This window comes from Poecilia reticulata, linkage group LG5 (genome assembly GCF_000633615.1).
Source record: "Poecilia reticulata strain Guanapo linkage group LG5, Guppy_female_1.0+MT, whole genome shotgun sequence".
Lineage (NCBI taxonomy): Eukaryota > Metazoa > Chordata > Actinopteri > Cyprinodontiformes > Poeciliidae > Poecilia > Poecilia reticulata.
The window spans coordinates 31,728,293-31,753,494 of NC_024335.1; the positions used below are offsets into that span (position 1 = coordinate 31,728,293).

The 25,202-nt window shown below is 41.9% G+C and overlaps 2 protein-coding genes across 8 annotated transcripts; one reads left to right on the forward strand and one right to left on the reverse strand.

Moving 5' to 3' along the window:
* Positions 1 to 242: 242 nt before the first annotated feature.
* Positions 243 to 3,934, forward strand: LOC103465579 (opioid growth factor receptor-like protein 1). Its single transcript, XM_008410566.2, has 8 exons — positions 243 to 1,083; positions 2,208 to 2,270; positions 2,362 to 2,397; positions 2,482 to 2,536; positions 2,688 to 2,766; positions 2,839 to 2,905; positions 2,981 to 3,129; positions 3,220 to 3,934. The coding sequence occupies exons 1-8, from the start codon at positions 577 to 579 to the stop codon at positions 3,566 to 3,568; spliced, it is 1,305 nt and encodes a 434-aa protein (XP_008408788.1). The 5' UTR covers positions 243 to 576; the 3' UTR covers positions 3,569 to 3,934.
* Positions 3,935 to 4,262: 328 nt separating this feature from the next.
* On the reverse strand, positions 4,263 to 25,172 carry LOC103465582 (death-inducer obliterator 1). 7 transcript variants are annotated; one of them, XM_008410570.2, is made up of 16 exons: positions 25,071 to 25,172; positions 23,641 to 23,712; positions 21,531 to 22,551; positions 19,512 to 19,911; positions 18,487 to 18,849; positions 15,564 to 15,771; positions 12,816 to 13,371; positions 12,553 to 12,712; positions 12,333 to 12,449; positions 11,672 to 11,821; positions 11,269 to 11,428; positions 10,658 to 11,180; positions 10,392 to 10,539; positions 10,181 to 10,270; positions 9,884 to 10,079; positions 4,263 to 8,574 (listed from the first exon to the last, which is right to left on the reverse strand). In XM_008410570.2, the coding sequence occupies exons 3-16, from the start codon at positions 22,388 to 22,390 to the stop codon at positions 5,114 to 5,116; spliced, it is 7,392 nt and encodes a 2,463-aa protein (XP_008408792.1). In that variant the 5' UTR covers positions 22,391 to 22,551; positions 23,641 to 23,712; positions 25,071 to 25,172; the 3' UTR covers positions 4,263 to 5,113. The 7 variants fall into 7 exon arrangements, with proteins under 7 accessions (XP_008408792.1, XP_008408793.1, XP_017160219.1 ...); XM_008410571.2 differs by having other exon boundaries at positions 11,720 to 11,821; positions 15,564 to 15,774; positions 25,071 to 25,171; XM_017304730.1 differs by having other exon boundaries at positions 15,564 to 15,774; positions 25,071 to 25,171.
* Positions 25,173 to 25,202: the final 30 nt, after the last annotated feature.

The following is a 25,202-nucleotide window of genomic DNA, read 5'->3' on the forward strand; positions in this document are numbered from 1 at the left end:
TATATAAAAACCATCAGACTTCACTATATTTCTAGCATATTTCTTTTTTTTTTTGTGAAAGCACTACTAAACTTTGTGAGTTTATGTTTTGGAGACAAATTGGTGCTGACTTTCTTTGAGGCCTTGGCCCTGAGTATGCCCAGTGAATTCTCCGATTTTGATTTGGAGACGTTTCATGTCATGGACGGAAGTTCACAGCCAATCATGATTCTTTGTTGTTTGAAAAAGTACATTATGCAAGAATAGACATCGTTTTTACTACGATTCTAGTCAGCAGTCCTGGTCAGATGCTCACTGACCACCTAAAATTCATATCTTAAACTTGAACAACATTTTGACAGTAAGTACTCTAATTAAATTAGATGGACCCGGAAGACATTTTAATGCCTAAAAACGTTATCGATTCGACAAAAACAAACAAACTGGACTGTATACGTACAAACTGGACTGTGCGTAATTTCATTTGTCACGCCACACACGCGACGGGTTTATTTGTGGGAGTTGTTAAAAAGTTAAGTTTCGATTTCTGCAAAGTGAACTGTGGGAGAAAGTGAAACTGACGTGCTGTCGGCTAGCATGGAGAGCCTGTCAAACATGTACCGTCGCGCTCGACGCAAGGCTTTCAACTTTTTCGACCGGGTTAGTTTTATTCTTAGGTTGCTCTTTCAAGCTCTGTCTCCACTGTGGTCGTGGATTTTGCGGATACCGGGTGTTGAGTTCCTCTGCTTACGAGCTCGATTGTTATGTGTAAGAGTCCAAAAATTGGCCTCGCTGACTTGGCGAGGCAGCAGAAATGAGCAGAGTGAGAAGAACCAGTGGGAGAACGGGTTCTCTTCGGATGAGGAGGGGAACAGGGTGGGTCCTTACAGTGGCCCCACGGCAAGGAGTCCCAGTGAGGTCCCCGAAATACCGGACAAGCCTCCAGAGGTTCGGGTAGAGAATGAGTTCAGCGGAAATGAATATCGAGTCGACGAAACGGATGATTTCTACTGCGACTATGATTCAACTTGGGAGACTGAGCATGAGAAAGAGAAAGAGAGCCCCCCAAGAAGGAGGACCTACCAAAGCAGAAGGAACAGAACTGTGAGTTTTAACCTGTCTACAACTTTTATTTATTACGCAGCTCCTTTCAGCGGTAGTTTCGCTTCAGGTCTTCTGCTCTGCATTCATTTCCTGCACTCATAAAAACAAACAGCTCGACTCAACCACCTAATAAAAGTGCTGGAAAAGTTTGCAAGCCTTGTGTTACTTACTGTAGATTTTAATCTACGTTTCTGATTGGACGATGATAAGATGATCATTGAAATCAGTTTAACTAGTCATTAAAAAAAATCTTATTTAATATTCCCATTTTTATTTATGTACTTTTATTTACAAATGTTTGCTCTGTGATTTGTCTGAGGAATCGGGGCGTGGTTATTGTTTTGGAGCCGAGGGCGATGCCACACAAGTTTTTATTACCATTATTGAATTTGTATCAACAAAATAAAGGGGCACAATTTTTTTTTTTTTTTTTTTTTTTTTACCATTGTGCCGAAATAATTTTTAAAAAAAACTACAAAGACTGAACCAGTAGAATTTAAAAAAATGAATGCGTCATTATTCGGCCATGTAGATGTTCAACAATAAAGCTGGTATTTTTGTTAAAATTTATTTTAATCGGGTGTCAAAAAATCTAAAATTTAACGGAGATTCAGAGAAATCTTATATTTATTATGCAGATAATTTTTTCTCAAGGCTTTAAGATGCGTAGATAAGAAGCACCTCATGCTAGCTAGTTTGACTTTAGCATTAGCGCTGCTGTTAATAACAAGCTAAAGGTGAATCTAACGTTAGATTGTTGTTCCAACATGTTTTCCTCGGTCTTATAGCAGTTCTTAACTTTTGCTAAATTTGTATTCATTTATTTTCCAATTCATACAAATATATCCCTCTTACTACTCTTTGTGGAAATCTTTATAACATATGAGGCTAACTGCTGACTAAACCATCATTTCAGTTAAATTATAATTTGATACAATTTATCTGTTACCGATCAGCATATTATAACATGCCTGATTAAAAAAATAAAATAACTTTAGTAGTTAATATTTAACATTCTTCAAAATAAATGTTTACAATGATTATGTTTATGTATTTTTGTTGTACACTAATGGAGAGCTGAGCCAAGTGTTAATTCAATGACATGACTGTGTTTTCTTCTCCAGTACAAGTTCACCAGGTTTGAAAATGCTGCTAAAGACATGCAGAACTACAGGCACGACTACCCAGTGAGTTTAACACACATAAAGCCGCAGACAGCATCGTTGTACTTCTACAATTGGCTCCAAATTATTTTCTCCAACTTATTTTTCCCCACAGAACCTTCACCGGACACGACACTTTGAGCAAGAAAATGTACATACACACATTCACCTTTTTCAAGTGACTTTTTTTTTTTTTGTGAAAAGCATTCCTAAATAAAATGTCTTTCCTGAATAGGATGAAAAGCCCAATCTGAGATTCTACCTCAGGAAAATGGCCTCTTTACCAGACGGTAGGCCTCCAAGAACACCTAATATGGCTTTGGCATCTTTTAGTCGACTTCATGTTGCCAGGCTTTATTTATATTTTCCATAATAAATGAAATATGTATGTGGCTTTTGTTGAAACTTATATAAAAATTGATTACTGTTGTTTGTTATCAGAGATCTACATTGATCAGTTCCACAATGAATGGAAAGGAAAGTATGCCAAACTGGAGCATACGCACAGCTATATTCAGTGGTAAGGTACTACACAATGTAAAGATTGGGAAGACCTGAAGTACCATTTTGTAATTAAATTTGTCTTTGAAAGGCTGTTTCCTCTGCAGGAACCCGGGATGAACTCTGAAGCAAAAACCCTGACAAAGCAGGAAATTCAGGTAAAGCTCTATAAAATATACAATTTGAACAAACGTGTCACACAGATTTTCACATAATTTTTGCATTTCCTTCAGGATTTTCTTGATAGTCCGACCGCAAGGAAGAATCTACTGGAATCTTACAAGCTCATGTTGGATTTTTATGGTATCAAGTTAGAAAATGAGGAAACAGGAGAGGTAGCGAGAGCAGCCCACTGGAGTGACAGGTTCCAGAATCTGAACAAGTGAGCAATTTACGCATTTACCAAAAACAAAAATCTGTGTATTTTAGCTACAATTTCATCCAAATTTTAATCCTTTGACCTTTTTTTTAGTCACACACACAACAACTTGCGCATCACCCGCATCCTGAAGTGCCTGGGAACTCTTGGATACCGTCACTACCAAGTCCCTCTGGTTCGGTTCTTCCTGGAAGAGACTCTGGTCAAAGGTGAACTTCAGAGGGTCAAAGACAGCGCCCTGAGCTACTTCTTGTTTGCTGTTCTCGATAAGCAAGAACGCAGGAAGCTTCTCAAGTTTGCCTATGATAACTACGACGATACAGAACCATTTGTGTGGTGCCCAAAGAAAATCCAGGACGCATGGTCAAAACCTTGGCAGGAACAGGACCAATTTAGTTCAGGGGGAAACGGCTGGGACAACACATCAACGTACAACTGCTGATGTAGCAATAAATGTGTTGGCAGTAAGAATAAAAATTTAATGCACAACCTGTTGGACATTTGTTCAAAAGCTTTTGAAGTGAAGATTGAGATGAAAGCAGTTGTTTGTTGAGGTATAACACCTATTAATCATGTTTGCAGTTTTTCCAGTTTACTTATTCTTCCTGTTCTTATGCACTAAATGTGTGTTTTGCACTAAGACAAATAAAGTACATTAGAGTAATTTAAAAAAAAGGTGAACAAACTGGATTATTTTTCCATGCTTCTTGGTTTGATTTTCAGAATTTAAATGTACACTTAAATTGCTCTGAGTTCTTGAATTGTAATTCATGCCTTTTCTTCATTAAAAGGATAAAACCTCACTCCATAACCTGAGTCATTTGAATTGAAATCCAGGACTGCAGTGAAAAAATGTGCAGTGTACTGTTGATGTATGCTTAGCTTTAGTTAGGGACTCCATGAAACAGTGGCAAGAAATGAGCTTAAAAAAAAAAGCAAACCTACAAGTTGTCATGTTTAAAGTTGGTAGAGGACACAGCAAGTAGGATGTTCTCACAAATGGCTCACAAATATAAACGTCTGGGTCTTTAGATCCTCTTGAGAACATGACCCACGTATCCCAAAAATACAAATGAGAACAGTATTCATTGTGTAAACGACAAAAAAACAAGACTTCAATAAATAACACAACAGTATAGCTGTGATGATTTTAATTGTACCACTTAACGTTTTCAGCAAAAATGCTTGTACACTCAAGGAGTCGAGGTCTTTCTAGCTCCCAGAAGTTCACGTAAACTCAAAAGTTCAAATTCCAACTTTTTTTTTTTTTTTTTGCATCACTTGAAAATTGCAGCTTTATACAAGGATGAATTTTGATACCTGAATCTGGTATATAAATGCTAAACAACTGCACTTTACACACAGCCATGTGACGCTGTGCGCCACACTCCTTTAAATAAGGAGAAAAAAAACTTAGACTAACAAACTTTAGGAGACATTTTAATTGGTTTAGCTGAGACAAACTGTGGACATTTTTCTCAACACTATGGGATGTACACTGTTGATAAAAAGCTTTTAGTTCAAAGTAGCTGGACACGTTTCCACAGTGCTGCCTTAAGCTTCACATTATCCACCTCATATATATGGCTTTTATTTGCTGCACTTAGAAAAGTCTGGATAAAAACATCAGTATATACAGAAATATATATGTGCATATTTACATTTTGTCAATGGTGTGTTAATCAGTTACATTATTTTTGATTTCTTCAGAAAAAACAAGAAGCAAAAAGAACAACATTGCAACCAGAGAAAAGTACATTTGTCAGGACTGGAAGTCTACACAATGTGTTGTAACTCGAGGGAATAAAAAACACAAACGTAGAAATCTTAAGGAGACAAAGAGTACAAACACTGTCTATTGTTTAGAGCTTTTTCCAGAGAACCGTTTGAAAATGGAAATTCAACAAAATACTGCTCATACACATTTACAGTGATGTTTGGATGAAGATTTAGGAGCAAGAAAGATGTAATGTCTATAAAACAGAGTCTAGGAAGAGTGCTTGTCATTGTCTGTACTCTTAGTTTTCTCCTTGGATGAATCGCGTTTACTCTCTCTCTTGTCCTCTTTCTTTTCTTTACTCCTCTTGTCTTGATCTCTGTCACGATCTCGATCTCTCTCTCTTTCGCGATCCCGGTCCCGCTCTCTGTCTCGATCCTTTTCTCGTTCCCTGTCTCGTCCCCGGTCTTTTCCGCGGTCGCGGTCTCTGCTTCTTGATCGATCTCGTCTTCGGTCTCGTTCCCGCTCCCTGTCCCTGTCTCGGTTTCTTGCTCTGTCGCGGTCATAGTCTCTTCGGTCCGATTCCCGAGGCCTGTCTCTATCCTTATCCCTGTCCCTCTCCTTTTCTTTCTCCCTGTCTCTCTCCCTCCTTTTCTCAGAGTCTTGATCCCTGTGTCTCTCTCCCTCTGTGTCCCTGGTCTTCTCACTGTCCCTCCCCCTGCTGCGCTCTCCTTCTCTTCCACGCTCCGGTTCCCGCTCCCTCTCCCTTCCTCGGTCCCACTCTTGTTCCCGACTCCAGCGCTTGCCCATCCCCCTCTCCCAGGGGGGCCTGCCACCGTGAGGACTTTCCTTCTCTCTCTCCCTCCTGTGGTCTTCAGAGAGCTCTCTCTGCCTCTCCTCTAAGGACTGGGAGGAGCCAGAACTGAGTTCTCTGTGTGGCATGTCAAAACGACTGAGACGCTCTCCACGTTCTCCACGTTCCCCACGCTCTCCGGTACGAGGCTCTAAATCGTCGTGGGTGCCACTACTCCTCCTTCTCACTTCCGGAGAAAGTCGTCGCCAGTGGTCGTCCCTCTGTAAGTCTGGACTTTGGCCTCCGTGGCGACTGGGAGGGCCATGTAGTCCATCTACAGATGGTGGCAGCAGTGGCATACCGTGGCGAACAGGTCTGGGATCGTCTGAATGCCAATCGAAACGGTAGCGTTCTGAAATCTGAGAAAGATGCGGCCTGTTTTCCTGAGCCGGGAGTCCGCGGGGTTCGTCGAAAGACCTTCTCTCTAGCGGTGAAGATGGCGGTGGCCTTGAACCGCCATACTGGTTATGTGGTTGGAAGAGCTGTCCACTCAACTCCGTGCTAGGAGGCAGTAATCTCCTGTCCTCGTACTGGTCAGGTGGAGGTCCACGATAAGCGGAAGGTGCTGGAGGACCAAGATTCTCTTTAAAATATTGGGGAGGATTTGGATTCTGGTCCATACTGGGATTGAAGGAGTTACTGGGAGTGTCCTTGTTGTAATGCTGATTTGGTGGGGGAGCCCTGGGACCCGGGAAGAGAGCAGGAGGAGGGTGCCTGGCATCAAAGTGAGCAGATGGTGGGGGTCCTGTGAAAGATGGAGGAGGGCCTCTGTTAGCAGGGAAATTAAAAGGAGGGAGAGGACTAGAGAATCTAGGTGGCGGTAAGTTGTTCTGTCCTTCAAAGTTTAGAGGTGGGTGAATGTTTGGAGGTGGGCCTTGTAGTCCAATGTGTTGAGGGGTCATGGAGGGGTCAAATATTTGTGGAGGGGGTGCTCTCTGAGAAACTGGAGGGAATTGAAGAGGGGGTCCCCTAGGCGGCAGGATGTTTTGTATTGGTGGTCCAGGAGGTGGCTGCTGCTGTTGGTGCTGGTTGTTCGGCCACTGGTTCTGGTTTTGATAGGGAGGGTAGGATGTCGGAGTTGGGCCGTACTGCTGACTGCCATCCCCTTGACGTGGGGGAGGACCATGAACAGAGGGAGGAACGTGGATAGCTGGGGGAGGCCCCTGCATCGAAGGAGGACCGGACATTAGAGGAGGACCTTGCATGGGTTGCAGCATAGACTGTGGCGGAGGCCTCATTATCAGGTTCTGACCTTGCATGGGGTGGGGAGGGACAAAGCTGGACTGTGGTGGAACATCGACTGGCGGTCGGTACTCGTTATCGAAGGAGGCCATGTGGTGCGACATGTGATGCGAGTGAGCATCGGCCACCGTGGTTTGAGTGAGTACTGGGATGGCGGACGTTACCGTGGAGATGTCTGCAGACTCTCTGCGATACCGCGAAGATGGGGAATCTTGGCTGTTTTCCTCATACTTTAAATCATCGCCAGCTTTTAAGATACTGGCAGCATTTGGCCAAATGCTGTATTTGTCCACTTCAGTTTCCTCTTTGTCGTCTTCGTCTCTTTTCCTTTTTCTATCGGTTATGTAGCTGACCTCCATATTATGTTCCATCTTCTCTCCCAGTAAAGGAATTGAAACCTCTTCATTGTCTGAGTCCATGAAAGGCAGAGTCGCCTCACTTTTTTCCTCCTCCTGGGCCAGAGAAGTTTCAGGACCTTGTGGGGCATCAACCTGTTCTTCTACTTTAGGCGGAGATTGCTCTTGTGCAAGAGGTGCAGAGGCAGGAGAAGGTTCGGTTAAAGGAGGAGGAGACGACTCCTCTTTTTGTTCCGGTTCAGACTGTTTCTGTTCACCCACAGACTGGCGAGGATCCCTGCTCTGTCTTGGATCTCTTCTCTGGTTGATAAGCGGAGCAACCGTTGACGACTTGACTAGTTCTTCAACTTTCTTGCCAAGTTGGAGCAGGTGACTGCTGGCAACTGTGTTTGGAAGTAACAAAGCTGCGGCGGTTGTCTCTGTGGACGTCTGCTGTTCTGCCTGTTTCTGCAGTGCTTGATCTCCAATTCTTCGAAGATTTTCCAGGATCATCTTTGCATCGGGCACATTTTCAGCTACGGGCTTAATTTGTGCCGGTATCACAGTTTTCACATCATCAAAAATCGAATCATCTTCAGGATCGTACTCGACATCGTCAGTTTCAGCTGCTTCCACCTCAGTCGGCTTAGAGACCTCGGGTTTGATTAGCTCGTCAGCAGCCTTCTTGGGCACATTAAAGACCAGACTGGGATCATACTCTTCTTCTGGATCATATGGTCTGTCGTCTTCATCTTCTTCTTCCGGTGTCTCTCTTGGATTTTGGGTAAACTGTTGGACAATGGGGTCTAACATGGTAGCGGTGGCAGGAAGTTCCCTAGTTTGATCAGATGGAGAGTTAGAAGCATCTGAGTCCAGCTTTTTGTTCCTGAAGATCGTGTTAAGAATGGTTTGAAGAGGCGTGGCAGCTGATGCAGAGGCGGCAGCAGAGCTTCCGGATGTGGAATCCTTGCCAAGGGTACCGGATGTGACTGGAGCATTGACAGCCGACAGCAAGGAAAGGACAGAGGCGGCGGCGTTTGGGGTGCTGCTGCTGGGAGTCTCAGAAGAGTTGGATGGAGGTGAACCTGGAGGAGTCGTGCTGAAGGGGATTTCAAGACTCTGCCGTGCACTTCTCTCCGCCTTGACTGCGGGAGCAGGTTTTGGGAGTCCAGTTTCATCTGCATCTTTGATTTGAATTTTGGACCGTTTGTCCTCCGTTTCAAGCGGCCCGCCGGCTCGCTTTCGGTCCTTCTGGCAGATCAGCAATCCCAGGAGGAGGTTGGGACGAGCTGGTTCAAGTCCTGAGATGCAAACACACAGGAACCAGAGAAAATTTCAAAATCCATACAAATTAAACATTTAAAAGCAAACAATAATAACAATGCTGAGGTAAAAAACAAAAAATACTGGAATGAGAGCTAAAGACTGCTTTAGACTACAAAAAGGTATCAAAGAGAACCTCTTGCTATAGTGAAGACATATATTCTTGCATTACAACAATTGGCCAGAGATCAGAACAGTCAATTTCCTTTAGCCAGCTAAATGCTAAAAATTTGCCTTTAACCCTCTTCATTAAATACATCCAAATTAAGGTATTTCACCAATTTCAGTCTAAAAACACATCAACCAACAACAGTAGGTAGTTTCATGCATTATGTTCAATAGAAATCTGATAGCTTGAAAACATAAGCTTAAATGCATAATTAGGATTCATTTGGTTTTTTTCCTGGAGAGAATTTAACAAGACATTCCAGTGAATGAATGGTTAAAAAAATTCAAATCTGTTGGATTCAAATCTACCAATTAAATTGTCAGATCAGACCTTAGAGAAACTTAACTGGTTTCTGCCAATGATGCGTCGCCATTATTAACTTGCTGACATTTGTTAGAAGCTTAGACAAGCAAATAAGGGTCTTGCAGGTCTTTTAATAGATGCAACACATAAATAGAAGACGGTACTAAAAGGACTATATAACATTTACATAGACTGGAACATATTTTCCTTTTAAACTGATTGGCTTCATTTAAAATCTGTTCCCAGACTCTCATTTTTTCATGATTTGGTGTAAAACCTGACCTCTATACAGACTTTTTGGATCACCTTTATTCAACCACCGGGTTCAAAAACTTAAAAGTCCTGGTCTTTTATAAGCAAAAATGTGTTTGAATCCAACTTGATCCCTTGGTAGTGATGAAGCACTTCACTGTATGGTTGGCATCTTAAAAGAAGGCTTGACTGAAGACCGACTTGAAACTGATTTATTAATCATATATGTATTTAACACATATACTGAGCCAAGTCTTGAGAAACAACAGATTGAGACTGGATGATGTGGCACCAATCTGCAAAGCAAACTTTATTGAAAATGTGCCATACAATTTCAAATACACATAAAAGAGTACAGGAGATAATACAAACATGTTGGGAGACTCAAAAAGAAACATGAGCACCCCCTACAGTTAGAAAAAAAACTCTCATTCCAGTCTGAACAAAGAAAATATACTTACCGTATGTTAGAAAAAAAAAAAATAAATCACAGTTTGACAGGAAATTAACAAATACCACACAAGACTTAAGCAGTATTTCTATAATCCCTTCTAAATGCTTACCTGGCCCGTCAAACGGTAATAGCCTAGAGGGTAAAGGGTCTTTTGAGCCGAGTGGGATGAGATAGAGGTCTTTGATGCGCCGGTTGTTGTTGGCTACCACGCCAAATTTCTTTCTGCTGCTGAAGTAAGAGAAGAGAGACACATATGCTACTTCTTCTTCCTCTGTGGCTGGCTGGAATCGGATCAGACACAGCTCCTGAAAAACACAAAGAGGGGGGGAAAAAATAGAATTTGATACCAGAAGTTTGAGGAGAAAAAACACAGCTCTTCTACAGGTTAATCTCTCTCTAAACCAACCTTGGAGAGCGACGTTTTCAGCTTCCCGACATAGTCCCATACGGTGTTGGGAGTTATCCTGCCTCCGATGTGGATGGTGTCAGGTAAATCCTGTACCACATTGACAAAGAGAGACAGGTTGAATGTTTTATATGAAGTGGAGTAAACAGAAAATCTACTTGATGTATACAAGAAAATAATGTATAACCCAAATTATGTTTGGGGAAAGTACCTCTTTCAGGTGTTCAAAGGAGCCTGACACCAGATAAGCTTTGGTCACAAACTTAGCGACTGACTGCATGTTGACAAATCCTTTCCATATCGTCTCCTGACCGTACAAGAAGATCGCTGTTTCCCCCTCAGGAGGAGGTTCAGCTGAGCTGTAACAAATCAACAACACCCTCCTTTTAGATAAGTTGACGCAACGCTTTAAAAAGTAGGTCTCTATTCAATATTTTGAGTTTTTCTTGGTAGTACTGCAGCAGAAAGACTGAACACCTTTTTTTCGAAGACTTGGACGTAGCCACCACCGGAGGCGGCGCTGGAGGCAGTGGAAGTGACAGTGGTACTTTAAGTACAACGTCCATCGGAGCAGCAACAGAAGCTGTGATGGGAGCCAGGACAGGCTCTGCCGGGTTACTGGTGGGCTTTTCGACGGCCGGTGGCACGACACTCGCGGCGGAGCCATGGCGGGCCATGCGAGGGTCTCTACGAGAGATGCTAACGGTAGAGACGGCGGGGGCGACGAGCGGAAGGGTTGGAGCGGGAGGCACCATCGTGTTTGGATCCTCCTGGTAGAGCTGCAGTGGAGTTTCTGGAACAACTGACCCCGTGTTGGAGTGGTAGGGTGGAGCGACCGGCGGATGGGACATTAAGGGGTCTAGAGGAGGGTAGGCCGCGGCATTGACAGAAGGTGAATCCCCAGACCTGGATGACCTTGATTCGTGTCTGGGTGGTTTGACGTCAGGCTTACTGGAGACTCTGGCCTTTTTGGAAGCAAGTTCATCTTCTGTCTTTTGTCCTGGAAGACACATTTATGAAGTATGAATATGGAAATAAAAACATTGGAGTAAACGTAGTAGCATCATACTACCTTGAACCTGTATTACCTGTGCATATTTTACAGTTGAGGTCAAACAGATGAGTCTTGTGTTCAGAAGTGGTGTCTTTAAGCATGCTGCTAAAAACATCCACCATGTTGCTGCCAGTGTTGCCGTCAGCAGAGGGCTGGGCGGACGCTGAGGGGGTTGAGCAAGCCTCGTCTTGGTCCTGAGGAAACGCAAGAGGAATCCCATCAAACGTTAAATGTAAAAATAAAACAAAACATAATTCTCCCATCTTATGACACTTTTTTATTTGCAAGTCATCCAAGATAGGAATTGCAGAGAGCGGCCAACTAAATCAAAAATCTTTCTATTTGCTAATATTTATTGGCTACTTTTCACATTTCCTCATGCAAAAGCTTCATGCAGGCTGAAGGAAGATGCAGAAGAGAAGCTCGCCACCACTTACTGCCGCAGAACCCAAGCGAGAAGACGGCGCAGTAGCAGAAATACATACATCTGCATCGGATGGGGGAGCATCGTCCATGTCTACGCTGTGGGAGCCCGTGTCGTGCCTGCTTCCATGTCTGGAATGCCCCGAACGGCTCCGAGAGTGACCCTGAGGATGAGAATTCAAAGATGTGCCTCACTGCTAATTGTTCCAGTCACCAAATCAAAAAGAATTTATTAATAATTTGTCCTTTTTTTTTTTTTTTTTTTTTTTACAAAAACATAGTACAACAGAAAAGTGAGAGTGGATTTTGTTCTTTTTAACAAAAGAATTAACTAAAAAATTCCCAGTATTTCCCTGTTTTCAAGCTCCACCCATCTTTTCCTGTTTACTTCTGAACTGGTGAATCCCCACATCATGATGTAGCCACCATCATGTTTCACCAATGAAATGGTGTGTTTGGGCTGATGGGCAACATTAATGGCCCTCTAAAAGAAGTATGCTGAACTCGATTTTATTTAAAAGTGTCAGAGTAATGGGAGCAGAAAACAAAAGTGCAAAATACTCAGATCTTTAAAAAAGAAACATTTCAATTTCCTTCCACTTTGTAATTTGTCAAACTGTGAAGTCACGTGTTAAAGAAAACCTGATGATTTGTAAAAGTAGTAGGAATTTTTACCTCTGAACTTTCAGACTTTCTCCACTCGGATATTTCTTTGGAGAGCAGCTCTTCAGCACTTAGTCTCACCAGTCTGAAGGGAGTAACTTGTCCACCAATCACCCTGTAGAACAAACCCTGCAACACACACATCATCCATCAAACATCCCCAAAACCTTGCTGGCTTGAAAAACCTTTAAAACTTCCCTGCACATGTACCACGTGCTCCTGACCGACTCACTTTGTTTTTAGGGTCCTTTAGGTTGAACATCAGCGTCCTGTATTTGTTCTTGTATTTGCTGTCAGTACTCAGGCAGAGGTTAAACATCTCCTTCTCGATGCCGTATGCAAGTTTCCCCACCTCGCTTTCTGTCATTTTCAGATCATCGCTGTCGCTCACCCTGACGGAGGATAACACATTCTCAATGGTCACTAAGAAAAACAAAAACAAACAAAAAAAAAAACTCCAAAAAGATGTCCCACCTGGAGATGAGAGGAACCCACCTTTTGAAGAGAATGTCAGTGAGCGAGCGCCGGATGTTCTGCCTCATCTGGTTGTTGGCTGGTGGTCTCGCAGGGGAAGAGTGGGAGGACGATCCAGGTGGATGGGAATGCCTGGAAGATGAGGAGCGGCTGGATGAAGTCGAGGACACTGGAGAGGATGGGACTCGGGAGGAAGAAGAGGAAGAGGAGTCTGGCTGACTCTGGGAAGGGGAGTCTTTCTGTTGAGGTTGCTTCTTGGGAATGGTGAAGTTAGACTTGGTGACTCTGAGGGCCCCTGTGACGTGAATTGGACCAGCGGGGAATGGAGATGGGTTGTGGGCCGGTGCCTGGCCAGGTTTCTTGGACTTCTCTGCGGTTTTAGTCGGGGTGGTCGCCCGTTTCTTGGAGACCTTGGAGCTGCTAGCTTGAGGAGAAGACTTCTTGCTCTTCGATGAGACCGCAGTGGATTTTTGTGGAGGGGACTTCTTCTTTCCTTTGCGTAGATTTGAGGATACTCTGGTGGATTTCTCAGGTGACGGGCTCCGTTCCTTCTCAGTCCTCTCTTCTTTGGGAGGAGCTGTAAACCAAGAACAAAATCCAATGTTTGTATAAAAAAAAAAAAAAAAAAAAAAAAGTTGGCAAAATTTGTTCCTCTGAATATCAGTAGTTGAGAACCAGTCTATTATTACGTCACAATAAAAACACCCTCAAATTAATTTCACATTAAGATGACAATTTTTAACAATTTCTAAATCAGGAACCATAAATCAGTCACATCAGAAAGAATATAATATACTGACAAATATTTAAAAACATAAAATCTTGGGAAAAGAAGACAAAAAACATTTTATTTGTGGCTGTGAAAGCTGGTACATTTTGATGTTAATAAACCTATTTTAAAATGGGAGAAAAGAAATAAGAGTTAAAATAAATTATCCAAACTCCCCAAACCCAAATACAATAAAAAAAGATCAGTGATCTCACATTACTGCCTGTTTCAAGTTCAAATTGTTGGTCTATTAGCAGCAGCATCTAAGCAGCTATTTCAATCTGCCATTTCCTCTTTCTTGAATATTTTCTAGAACAGCAACTTTAACCACTGTGTTCAACCCACATGTACTGCTTGGACAGAGATTTATTAAACTTTAAACTCGAGTAATTTGAGAATAGTTAATGTTTTAATTTCATCAATAGGTGAGCAACACACTTGAAGTATCTAAAGCACAAAACTCAACCTCAACGTGAATCTGGGTGAAGTCCTCATGGATTGTGCAGGAACAAAAAAATCCACAGGTGGTCAATTTTTCAAAATTCCCAAAATGACGCATTTCACTTTCAGGGTTACTGTAGTTTTAATTTAAATTGTAGTCAAAAGTTGCACACTTAGGAGTAATGTACATCCAGTACCCCTAGAAAACCACAATATTTTATGCAAAGCCGCCAATGTAGCAGTGTTTTCTAGAGATTTTGTAACATTATATAAAATGGTAACGGAACTAATCAAATTTTCTACACTTTGGTCTGGTTAACCAAAAACAGCTGAACTGTTTTCCTTATCTGACAGCATATGCTTATATAACCTTCACTCCTTCCAGTTGATCACAAGTGGGAGCTAATCTCATACTGTTGTCCTTCATATGCATCAAATCCATTCCAGGAAGAGACAGGAAATCTTCAGTCTTCCATCTCCTTCTGAAGCTGGCAGATCTTCACCGCTCGTCTTCAGAGTCTCATCTTTGCAGACGTTAATCCCCCCCCCAGCTGCGTTCGCCGCTCCCGACTGCTTCCGTAAAAAGGGTGTGGATGTTAACTTTTGACATCGACGTCTCTGGTTTCAGCTGAACTTGGTCAAGACATCCAACAGCAAGCCAACAACGCCCGAAATTAATGGAGGCATCCAAAAATCTGTTCATCACCTTTTATTTTAAAGCCAGTCACTTAGGAAAAATAAGTGGTGCACCACATTCAGTATGAATGAAACATCTCATCACCCCCAAACATGAAGGGCAGGTAAGTAAAATGTTTTAGCTGCTAATAGCAACAGCTCAACATGAGCTGTTCTCAGAAATTCCCACCTACCTGCAGCAGGAAGGACCTTTGAGAGGCAGACAGCAGTGGGATGTGATGAGGCTTGTGGAGGGAAATCAGGAAGGTCATTGGAGAAGGGAAAAAAAAAAAAAAACCCTAACGGCAGCACCTAATAACAAATCCACTTCATTCAGTCGACCTCAAACTGATTCTCTAAAAAGTGATTCCTCTGCTTTTGTCTCTCCCAAAATGTTGGGGAATTATCCCAAATGCATCAAAATGTCTAGTTCATTATGTTCTGATCCAGAAACTAAGCTTTTTCCTTCAAAACCATTAACCTATTTCAGACCGGTACATTCCTAACTTGGTTAACGCCCACTTTTATTATAAATTATTATATATATATACATAGAGAGATCTAAGTGTTTAATTTAAAGCTGCCAATCCCTGACAGCATCAGTTTAATCGCCACCAGTGTCGTATGAGGAGAGATTTTTAATATAAAACTCCATTATTACTCCTCACACTTACCTGCTGCAACACTGCAAACCATTGATTTTATAATAAGGTCTCTGTTTAATTTAGATCATATTTCTCCTGCAAAGATCAGTTCATGTTCTCCCCCCAGAAACACGGGACGCTTTCCGAATGAGGTTAGCGTCATAGGAACCACACACACGGCAGGAAAACAACTAATGCAGTTTAAAAACAGCAGCACTAGACCTTCAAGGAGATACATACACTTTTTGTTTAACACTGTTGGTGATATGGGTGTAGTCTTTTCTGGTGTTACTGCAATGTAATTATGGTCACTGGACCAGGAGGCAGTGGACGGCGGAGGCCGCTGCTCCTCGGCGTATTCGTCTTCGTCATCCTCGTTGGGGCTGAAGTCTTCGTCGCTGTCGGACGCCCTCCGGGTCTTCTTCTGTGCCGTCCCGCCGGCTCCGCCCTTCTGGACAGGAGAGGAGAGAAACAGATTCACGAGTCAGAGAAAAATTCTCCGCCACATGAATTCAGACTGGTTACAAAGACTCGAGGAAATTCTACCAACTCTGTTGGTGAGAAATACAGCTATTAGGGTCACTGAAAAAAAAGGCAGTTCATCACAGACAGCAACGCATCAAGAGTTTTAACTCAACATTAGAGCTCTTTAGCAAGCCAACACCGTCACAGAAACCACACACTTGGATTGAGGAAAGAGTTCACACCAGAGACGAGAGGCAGGTGAGAAAACTAGACAGATTTGCTTAAGCCAACAATTATTAGCTACACAAGGCCTGTAACACATTCCTCCCCAGTTTAGGTCACCGGGTTTGGAATCAGAACATTTTCAAAATGTTTCCAAATAAATCCTGTTAAATGATCATTATTTGATCCAGGTGCAGAGATGCCTCTAACAGGTTCTGGACAGTCGCCCTCCAAGACTGGACTTCAACACAATCCGTGTTAAAGCAAAATGGCTCCCATGTTGCTCTCGTTCTCATTAAACATTAACATTTGTTACTTCACACTGCATTAGTCCTATTCAGGATCTGTCTGAGTAAAACAAGTTATTCTTGCTTGCAAACACTGTTTCAGATCTGGAGCAATAAGATGACACCAGATCACAATTATTCATTATTGACCTTGTGACAACGTACCAAACGCATCAATATGTCATCATCTATGAGGGACACTTTATTCACTGATGTTCCAGCTGAGCCGATGGACACCAGTTCTGTTTTTCTCCGTTTTGTTTAGCCACATAAACCAACTTTCATGTACATACAGTCTAATACAGTGTTGAATTTTAAAGTGGATTTTTAAGTTTGCGGTGTGGTCAGACTCAGAATCTAACATATCTAAGTAGCTAATCACACTGCTTGGGTTACAATCCTGCAAAATTCACATGCATCTGATCCAACACACCTAAATCAGACGGCTAAAGTCCTTCAACTCTGCATAGGCCTGGTAACGAGCTGTTCCATTAGATTCAGGTGTGTTGGACTACAGACGCATCTAAAAGTTGCAGGACAGTAGCTCCAAGGGACTGGATGATATAAACATTTGCTGTTGCTTATTATTTAACAGCTATATTTTTACACAATGAAACATGCTGAATGAATATCACCGGTATGCATTTGTAAATTATATAAAAAAAGAGCCTTTTCTTAGAAAGCTGTTTCACAATAGAGTTCAGAAACTTAGCAGGCAACATGAAAAACATTGGTTTGCAAGAAAACGGGTCATACACAATATCTACTTTGGCGTCTTCTACTAAAAGTCCTCATAAACATCAATTTAGGTCAAAGATACAAGTTTAAGGGAACAAGAACATAGAAGAATGGAGGTGTGTCAGCTTCAAAAGCTGTGGAGAAACTTAGTTTGTAATTTATGAATTAAAAAGCTGGATCAGTTCTGGAGCGGCTCTAAGAACGGGTCCATCACCTGGTCAAAGCTGTACAAAAAAAAAATATGCGTTCAACATTTAAAAAAAAAAAAATCAAATATCGTATAATATTTCTGGAATAAATACAATTGTCCTGTAAAGACAGAATACCGTTGATATTTAACTTCCTAAGAGATTTAACAGGAAGCAGAAAACAGAAACTTCAACATCCCATTCTGTTGTGTTTGAGATTAAAAATCATTTAAATGAGATATAAAGTAGTATTCATTTTGATGTTCATAAACATTTAAGATTTTTAAAGTTTTTATACCTTCAGACGATAATGACATAAAAGTCCTAATCTTAGGAAAAATGGTGAGATTATTTTTCTTCGTCTTTGACACAGTTATTAGAGGACATTTGGAGCTGCACAATATTAGAAAAAAACACACAAAAAAAAACACGCAATTGCAAAACTGTTGCTGAATACAGTTAGATATCAATTGTTCTTTGATCTGAATGCTTCCACCACATTTTGTGAACTTTAACCTCCCAGCCACTACAAATATAAATCCGATGTGGGTCTTGATGACAAAGTTCAACCTAACAAGTCAAATAAATTACTGGCATGCAGAATTTGCCTGCACAGCACCGATATCCTACCAAACACGGCATCCCAGCAGTCTTTTGTGATCGCTACACAGCACTCGTATTGTGACGGCCATTTTGACTTGCTATGGTGTGCAGCTGCAGAAACATTAGGAGCCGCTTTCCACAGGCTGGAGAGTCATTTGGTGTTCCCCAACAAAGTGACAGATTGTGATTAAATGCAAGACAACATTTACGTAAACATGTTCGGATTCTGAAATCACAGTTACCATTAGCTAAAAAGCGCAGAGACCACACATATTTCAAATTCACAGCAGATCCTTATTCAGTTTAATTAAAGCACGATTAAAAATGCAGAGGGCGAGCACAACAAGTAGTCTGACACCGTGGTGAAAAAACATTTCTCCTTCTGAAATCAAACTCTGGTTGGAAGAACACTGTGATAAATATTAAACAAGTCCTAGATTTAAAACATCCCAAACACTCTAAAGCATTCATTGGTGCTCAGCCATAAACCCCCCTCTGATTCTGACATGCAAACATTGTAAGTTTAATATTCCTGCCACAGATCTGCAGTTATCCACAGCGTGCAAAAAAAAAAACAGAACAAAAAACCCCCAGTTTCTCTATCCTTATTGGACATAACCAGTGTGTTCAGGGGAAACCGTTTCAGGCAGTCCGGGTTACCTTTGCTGTGGACTTGTTTTTCTGAGGCATGCTCTTGTCCTTCTGCTTGGGCTCTTTGACGTCAGTGATGGACTTCATGGCTGCGGCGGCGTGCTTCAAGATGCAGTCGTTGCCACAGTACACAGAGTCGGGCTGGGCGATGCTGTCGCAGCCGGGGCCAATGCATTTAGGCAGGGAGGAGTCATCCTCTGCCCTCTGCTTGGCCGCCGCCTCCTCGGCCGGCGTGGTGTTCACCTCGACCGTCGTCTCCACCCTGTGCTCTAGTTCCGGTGCGGCTTTCTGCTCTGCTGCCGACTGGACCTTCGGCTCCACGGCCGACGCCGCCTTTTGGTCTGCTTTGTGCTCGGCTGGCTGATGAATAGCCTGATTTAAATCGGCGTGGAATGAGATTAACAAATAAATAGATCATTTCATATTGCAGATCTGCCCTGAGCTTTAACTGTGTGCGTACGGTGAATAAATGCATCAAGAAAACAGGACTGAAACGATTACTCGATTTTCAAAATGGTCAATAGATTTACTAATCGATCGTTAACTGGACTAAACAGCCTCAAAAAAGACCATTTGCTGAAAAAGTAACATTCAAAGCCATGCAATTTTGACAAAAATCTATTTTTCTGTAAATACGTTTTGCCCAAAACTCCTCTAGTGGTAGTTTCGGCTTCACCGGATCAGATTCACTCATGGAAAGCTGCTTTTAAATTATAGGCAATAAAATGATTATCTTTTATTTAGAAATTAACCGACTTGTTTTATTTGCATTTATTATATTTATAATATTGTACAAAAAAAGGTTTAATGAAATAAAAAATCTGCACATTGTGACCTTTTTATCCAATTACTTGTCAGACTAATCAATTAATCGTTAAACTAGTCAATTAATCGTCAAAAAATAATAAAAATTAGTTACAGCCCTACAGGAAGAAGCTAAGGATGAAAACAGCTGGGTGATGAGGAGTCCATTTCGTAAAGTCAACTCTGACCATGGATGACGATATGAAAGGTTTCCAGCTGCAGTCACCTACCGGCTGGAAGATTTTTATCTTCTTCTTCCCGGATGGATTAGTCGCTTTCTCTATCCTGCCTTTGATGCCCTGATCTTCCGCCCCGCTCGCTGTGGAAAACGGAGCCGCCCCTGGAACAGCTGATGGATTTAGCCCCGTCCCGCCGGCTGAGAGTTTCTCAGCAGATAGGGAGGAAGCTGAGGGGGGAAGCTGAGAGGCGACGTCTGCTCTGGGCCTGGTCGCCTCTGCGCTCATGGGGAGAACAGCCATGGCGGGCCGGACCACCTGGTTCTTCTTTGCGGTGCAGTTGGGGCAGATGTAGTCTTCTCCATTTCTCTCCATCAGACGCCCGCGGGCCTCGGTGATGCCAACGCAGTCGCCGTGGAACCATTCCTCGCAGCGATCGCAGCAGATCATAAACCTATGGAGCAAATTGTCGAATACAAACCTCACTCTCGCATAGCTACGAACAGAGATGAATGGTTAACCTTATATTTACCAAATTTAATCTAGAGAGAAACCAGAAATAATGGAAATTGGTGGACTGCTGTCATACTCCGATTCAACTATTTTATGTTTTGCAAATAGTATATTTTACTGGGATTTTATGTCAGACGTAGATAAAGTAGCAGAAACTTAAATGATTTCAGAAGTTGCCCATCTAGTGTGCAGACTTGACCTGTGTGTAATTTACTGCCAGTAGAAATCCAGATGTTTTGTGAAGGCCTCACTAGAAAACAGTCAGCATCACGAAAACCAAGAACCACACCAGGAAAGCACACACTTATCAAGTAGAAAAACAACAACAAATACTTAGTTTTACACTTTTGAAACATCTAAATAAATATAAAGCTTAAAGTGGAGTTGGATTATAAAACAATATCACAAGCTTTTAAAGTTCCCTCTTCAATCAGTCATCTGAAAATTTACCAAGACATGGTTTACTGATTAAACATGACTTATCAAGAGGAAGGTCCTTTTTCTGGATGCCATTAAAAGTGCCATTGCAGTTCATCACAACTCATATAGGGAAGACAGCAACAATCTGGTCATTCTGGCAAAAAAAAATGAACACAACCCATAATCAACAACTACAAAACGCTAACTAAAAAGAGGGCATGGAAGCTGGTGAATGAATGAAGTTAAAACAAGGCAATAATGAAAACAAATATTTCAGATACCACAAAAAAAAAAGACTTTAGACAGGTGGAGGATAGAAGGAGGTCACCCTCCAAGCCTAATGCATTCCTTCCAGTCTGCTCTACCACAACGCTCTGCAGGCTTCTGCATGAAGGCCGGTTCTAGAGGTGACTGTTCAATACCACTCAGGAGAAACGCTGCGTGGTCATGCTACTTTTCCTAATGTGCTTCTTATACTTGGAGTACAATATCACTTATTGTATATATTAAAAAAAATCTTAATATTGCCGATGTCAATATTGATTGCAAAATGTTCAGACTTTAAGGTTTGTTTTATGCATTTCTTGTTCTGCATCTTTTATTTGTTTTAACATCAACCTGCCAATTGGGACTAGAAATAGAAATTAGTCACCTGGTTATAATCTCATGTATTTACATGTAAATGTTCACCAATTCATATTGTTCTATTCCTAAACTGGAATGTTCTGACTCAGCATCCCTACAGCAAACACAATACTCCCATTGAAATGGTGGAACCAAACATACAGCAGAAAGATAACAGGTCAAATCACAATCAAAGCGAATAAAGTAGCGGCGAGTTTGCTTTTAGGAGATACAATGATGAGCTGACTGTTAAGTGTGGATAATTGTCATTTTGATCAGGATAACATTTTTGAAAGAAGTGGATCATTTTCATCCTACTTCAAAATTAAGTGTTACTTTGTGTCGGACAACCACATAAAATCCCAATAAAACACATTAATGTTTCTGATAATTACATAAAAACATTAACAAGTTCAAAGGGAAAGCTCATTTTTCAAGCCGTTGAACGTGTCAATTTCTGATTAGCCAACTGAAAGAGGAAGGAGCCATAATGACAACATACTGAATAAAACAAACCGTTTGTTGTGTTTCTGCCGACAGATACAGTATAGCGCGTTGGGGTCGTAGCCTCCATCATCAGACTCCTCATCTGAAGACGTAGATGAAGACGAAGTAGTGAAGGACTCATCATCGTCGTCGTCGTCATCATCCTCCTCCTCCTCCTCCGTCTCGTGCTTGCTCATCTTCCCGGCTGCTTTGGGTTTTGTTTCCTTCTTCACAGGAGCCGTGTTTCTGCTCAGGGCTGCTGGAGCTTTAGCCAGCGTCGGGCTCTTCTTTGCCATCTTCTTCTTATTGACGTAAGTCCGCACTGGTCTGCGAGTCATTACTGCAGGTGTGTCTGCGTCCTCGTCATCAGTCTCCTTTTCTGTTTCACCTTCGGGTTCATTCGTCTCCTCGGTAACCTTGTTCTCGCCGCCCTCGGTAGCCTTAGCGCCCGGATTGGGTTTTGCATCTTTCGTCTCCTCGCTGTTATCTTGTGTCTGACCTTCATCTTTACCGTCTTCCTCGTTCTCAGAGCTCCCCTCGTCCTTGACCGCAGCTCTCCCCGAGGATCTCGTCTGCCGGCCTCCTTGGGTTTTCTTCTGCACCTGCTGCCTAGCGCTGCTCCTTGTCCTCCTCTCCGGAGACTCCGCTTTGTCCTCCGCCGCCCTGGACTCAGCGTTCCCATCGAAACTGGCTTCAGATGCCGTTTCGGCGTCGGTTGGCGTTTGGGAAGGAGGATCTCCGCTTTCGACGCTCGGAGGGGCGCTTTTCCTAGAGCCCCGCTTTGTCGTCATGAGGAACTCCTCCAATTTGTCCGTTCGTTTGGGCTGCCGTCCGCTGCGCCGCACCGGACAGCGGCTCTCAGGACTGTCCGTCGTTGCCTCCACTGGCATTGTGCTCTTCTGCAGTTGACCAACAGGAAGTTTGAATGTTTTTTTTTTTACTTCACGTTGTGGCCTTCAGTGCTGCAGCTGGTTGCTTTAGCAACTCTGTAGCCAGACTCTCAAAGTCATTTGAAACTGTCGCTTTAGTCCGCTTTCTGCTTCTTGAGAGCCTGCAAACAGCAACGAAAGTCAATCACCTAGGTGCACTATGGCAACAATGATACAAAAAAACTGTATTGCTTAAAAAAACAAAGAAAAAAATTGCTCACTGAAAACAATCTAATTTGTACCCTCAACAATAGACGTAAATAAAACCTCAATAGAATGACTATGGGTCACTGAAATACTGATGGCTGTCCATTAGAGGTAGTACTGGGAAACCGTATTGCCTTAAAACTGTTAAGTTTTTCTATTATACTCCCACACTGTTAATACTATATGGCTCTGACACTGCTTTTTTTTATATAACCATTTTAGTTTTAATAAAAGTCTTCTTAATGTCATGCTATCTGCAAGAAGACTTGAGACATTTAAGTTACTATGAACTAAAACAGACAGAGATTATTGTAGTGTTGCACCCTGCACTATGTCCCCTAGAGGGCAGTGTTTTCAAGTTGAGATAAAGGTACCATCAACATTTTCACAAAATATAGTTCCCATGTCCTAAAAATAAAAGGAAAAAGTTAAGAGGGAAAGATAGTCAATGGATATTCTATTTAAAGATACGAGTACAAATGTTATGTATTTTTATACATGCCTCAAAGGATCATCTTCGTTCCTGATATACATTTATTATTTTGTCCAAAATATCACTTGTTAATTGGTTTACACACTGCATAACACGCAGAGATCATTACATTTTGCATTATAAAATAGAGCAATTTTGTTAAAATTCAATATAAAGTCATATTAAAGGGTATTTTGGAAGACACGACCATGGTAAGCAAGCAGATTTAAGAAACTTTTTCATGGCTTGATTTTTTTAAAGTGAAATATCACATCCGCCCCCCCAAACAGAACCACTGCTTCTTTAATAAATTTGTCACAAATATAAAAGACGATAAAAGAATGTCTTGTAGTATTTTTGAACAAATGACTGAATTCTAATGTTGAAACTTAATTTTGACCATCATTCCTATTACAGTTAACCAATTTAAAATAAATTTATTTTAATCTCCCCCCTTGTATAGTATAAATGAAAAACTGTGGAAAAGCTGCTTAAAAATAAAGACAATGTTATTATCCACTATGATCCATACCTGCACTCAGTAGTGATGACTTGTCAACCTAAAGAACATCAGATTAATTATGTCAGTGTCAGGTTGAAGGTTCTATCAGAGAAAAAAGAAAAAACGATTTAGAAACAAAGCAAGTCTCACTCACACACGCATACACACACACACACACAGGGACTCATACAACGATGTGACAAAATTTGAAAAATAAATCAGTTTGATCCTTCTCAAATACACCAGAATGGGCGGAACTGATATCGATTATCCGATTCATTTAAATTACTCTGACAGTCTCCTAACTACGTAAGGGATTATTAAATAACCGTATTTACAAATATCAATGTGGAGAAAACCACCAGAACCCTTAATAGGAAGGCGATTTTAAAACTTACTATATTAAAATGGGTAAGAAACACATTTTATCAAAGCATGAGTGTTTGTATTTGTGGCGTTTTAAGCGTAGCAAGGCGTTGAATAAGATGCGGTCACGACTCCGAGCCACGTGAACGACAGGACAAACAGTAGCCAGGAAAGATGGGAGGGGCTCGTCCATAAAAGAAAATAGATCACACACAATATTAACTATATTCTCAAGTAAAATCGCCTTCGACAAGGTGAAGTGATATTGGTAGTGATAACGAGCTGTTGACTGGAGCACACGGTAAGCAGGTCGAGCTGTTTCCAAGCTCCACCCAAACCGGAGGGCTGCACACGGCCTTCTGCACGAGCGCATTACAAATGCTTGGTAGAAACGTTATATACGAACAGATGGTATATTCAGAAAAAAAATTGACGCTTGCACAGCTTATACTGGGACTGAATAGAACCAGGAACTAATATTAAAGTGTCTAGACCCCGTATGTTCTTTTGGCCCACGTTACATAACGAAGAATGGAAAAAAAACAACACTCCGCCAAAACCTTTTTTGTGGCGTTAGCTAGCGGCAATCCGGGCCACGCCGTCTCAAGCACCACCAAAAAGTAAAAACGTAAAAGAAACATGAAAGACTCCCCTCACTGCATCCCATAATACTTACAGACTGCATTGCTGTCTTCTCTTTGGTCCTAATTTATATCGTGGTCTCGCAAAGTGGAGGTGAACGCTGCAGAACGTGCACTCGCAAGCCAACACGCTAAGCTAACCTTTTTAGCGGCTAAGGCGTTTTAATTTCCCAGCATTTAGGTCTCACTCGAATAAACAACGCAAATACACACCAACCGAAAGTCATCCTTAGTCAATTCTATACGCTAAAATCGTCAAATACCAATCTACATTTAATTGACGCAGTTACCTTATTTGACAGCTAAAACGGGTTTGGCTAACGTAAGAGGCGTCTTTGTTCAGTCTCAACGCTGCCTTCAAGTAGGATTACTGAAACCAGTAACACTCGAGAATATCACAGAAACGTTAAGTAATTGCTAATATGAGTCTGAAATGGTTTTTAATGTACTCACCTACATGTTAGAAATACCGACGCTATGCCCTCATTTCGGTCAATCCTCCATTTTCCAATCCCGTTGGATCTAACTGACTGCGGCAGATGGCTGACGGTTTACACAAAACGCTTTCGGTTACAGCGCCACTCA

Coding starts and splice junctions, on each gene's coding strand:
- LOC103465579 (XM_008410566.2), top strand. CDS start 577: ATGGAGAGCCTGTCAAACATGTACCGTCGCGCTCGACGCAAGGCTTTC. Junction 1,084..2,207: donor AAAGCAGAAGGAACAGAACT/GTGAGTTTTAAC, acceptor TTTCTTCTCCAG/TACAAGTTCACCAGGTTTGA. Junction 2,767..2,838: donor ACGCACAGCTATATTCAGTG/GTAAGGTACTAC, acceptor TGTCTTTGAAAG/GCTGTTTCCTCTGCAGGAAC.
- LOC103465582 (XM_017304730.1), bottom strand. CDS start 22,390: ATGCCAGTGGAGGCAACGACGGACAGTCCTGAGAGCCGCTGTCCGGTG. Junction 19,912..21,530: donor CGGCAGAAACACAACAAACG/GTTTGTTTTATT, acceptor TTTGCTCCATAG/GTTTATGATCTGCTGCGATC. Junction 10,540..10,657: donor TCCAAGTCTTCGAAAAAAAG/GTGTTCAGTCTT, acceptor GATTTGTTACAG/CTCAGCTGAACCTCCTCCTG.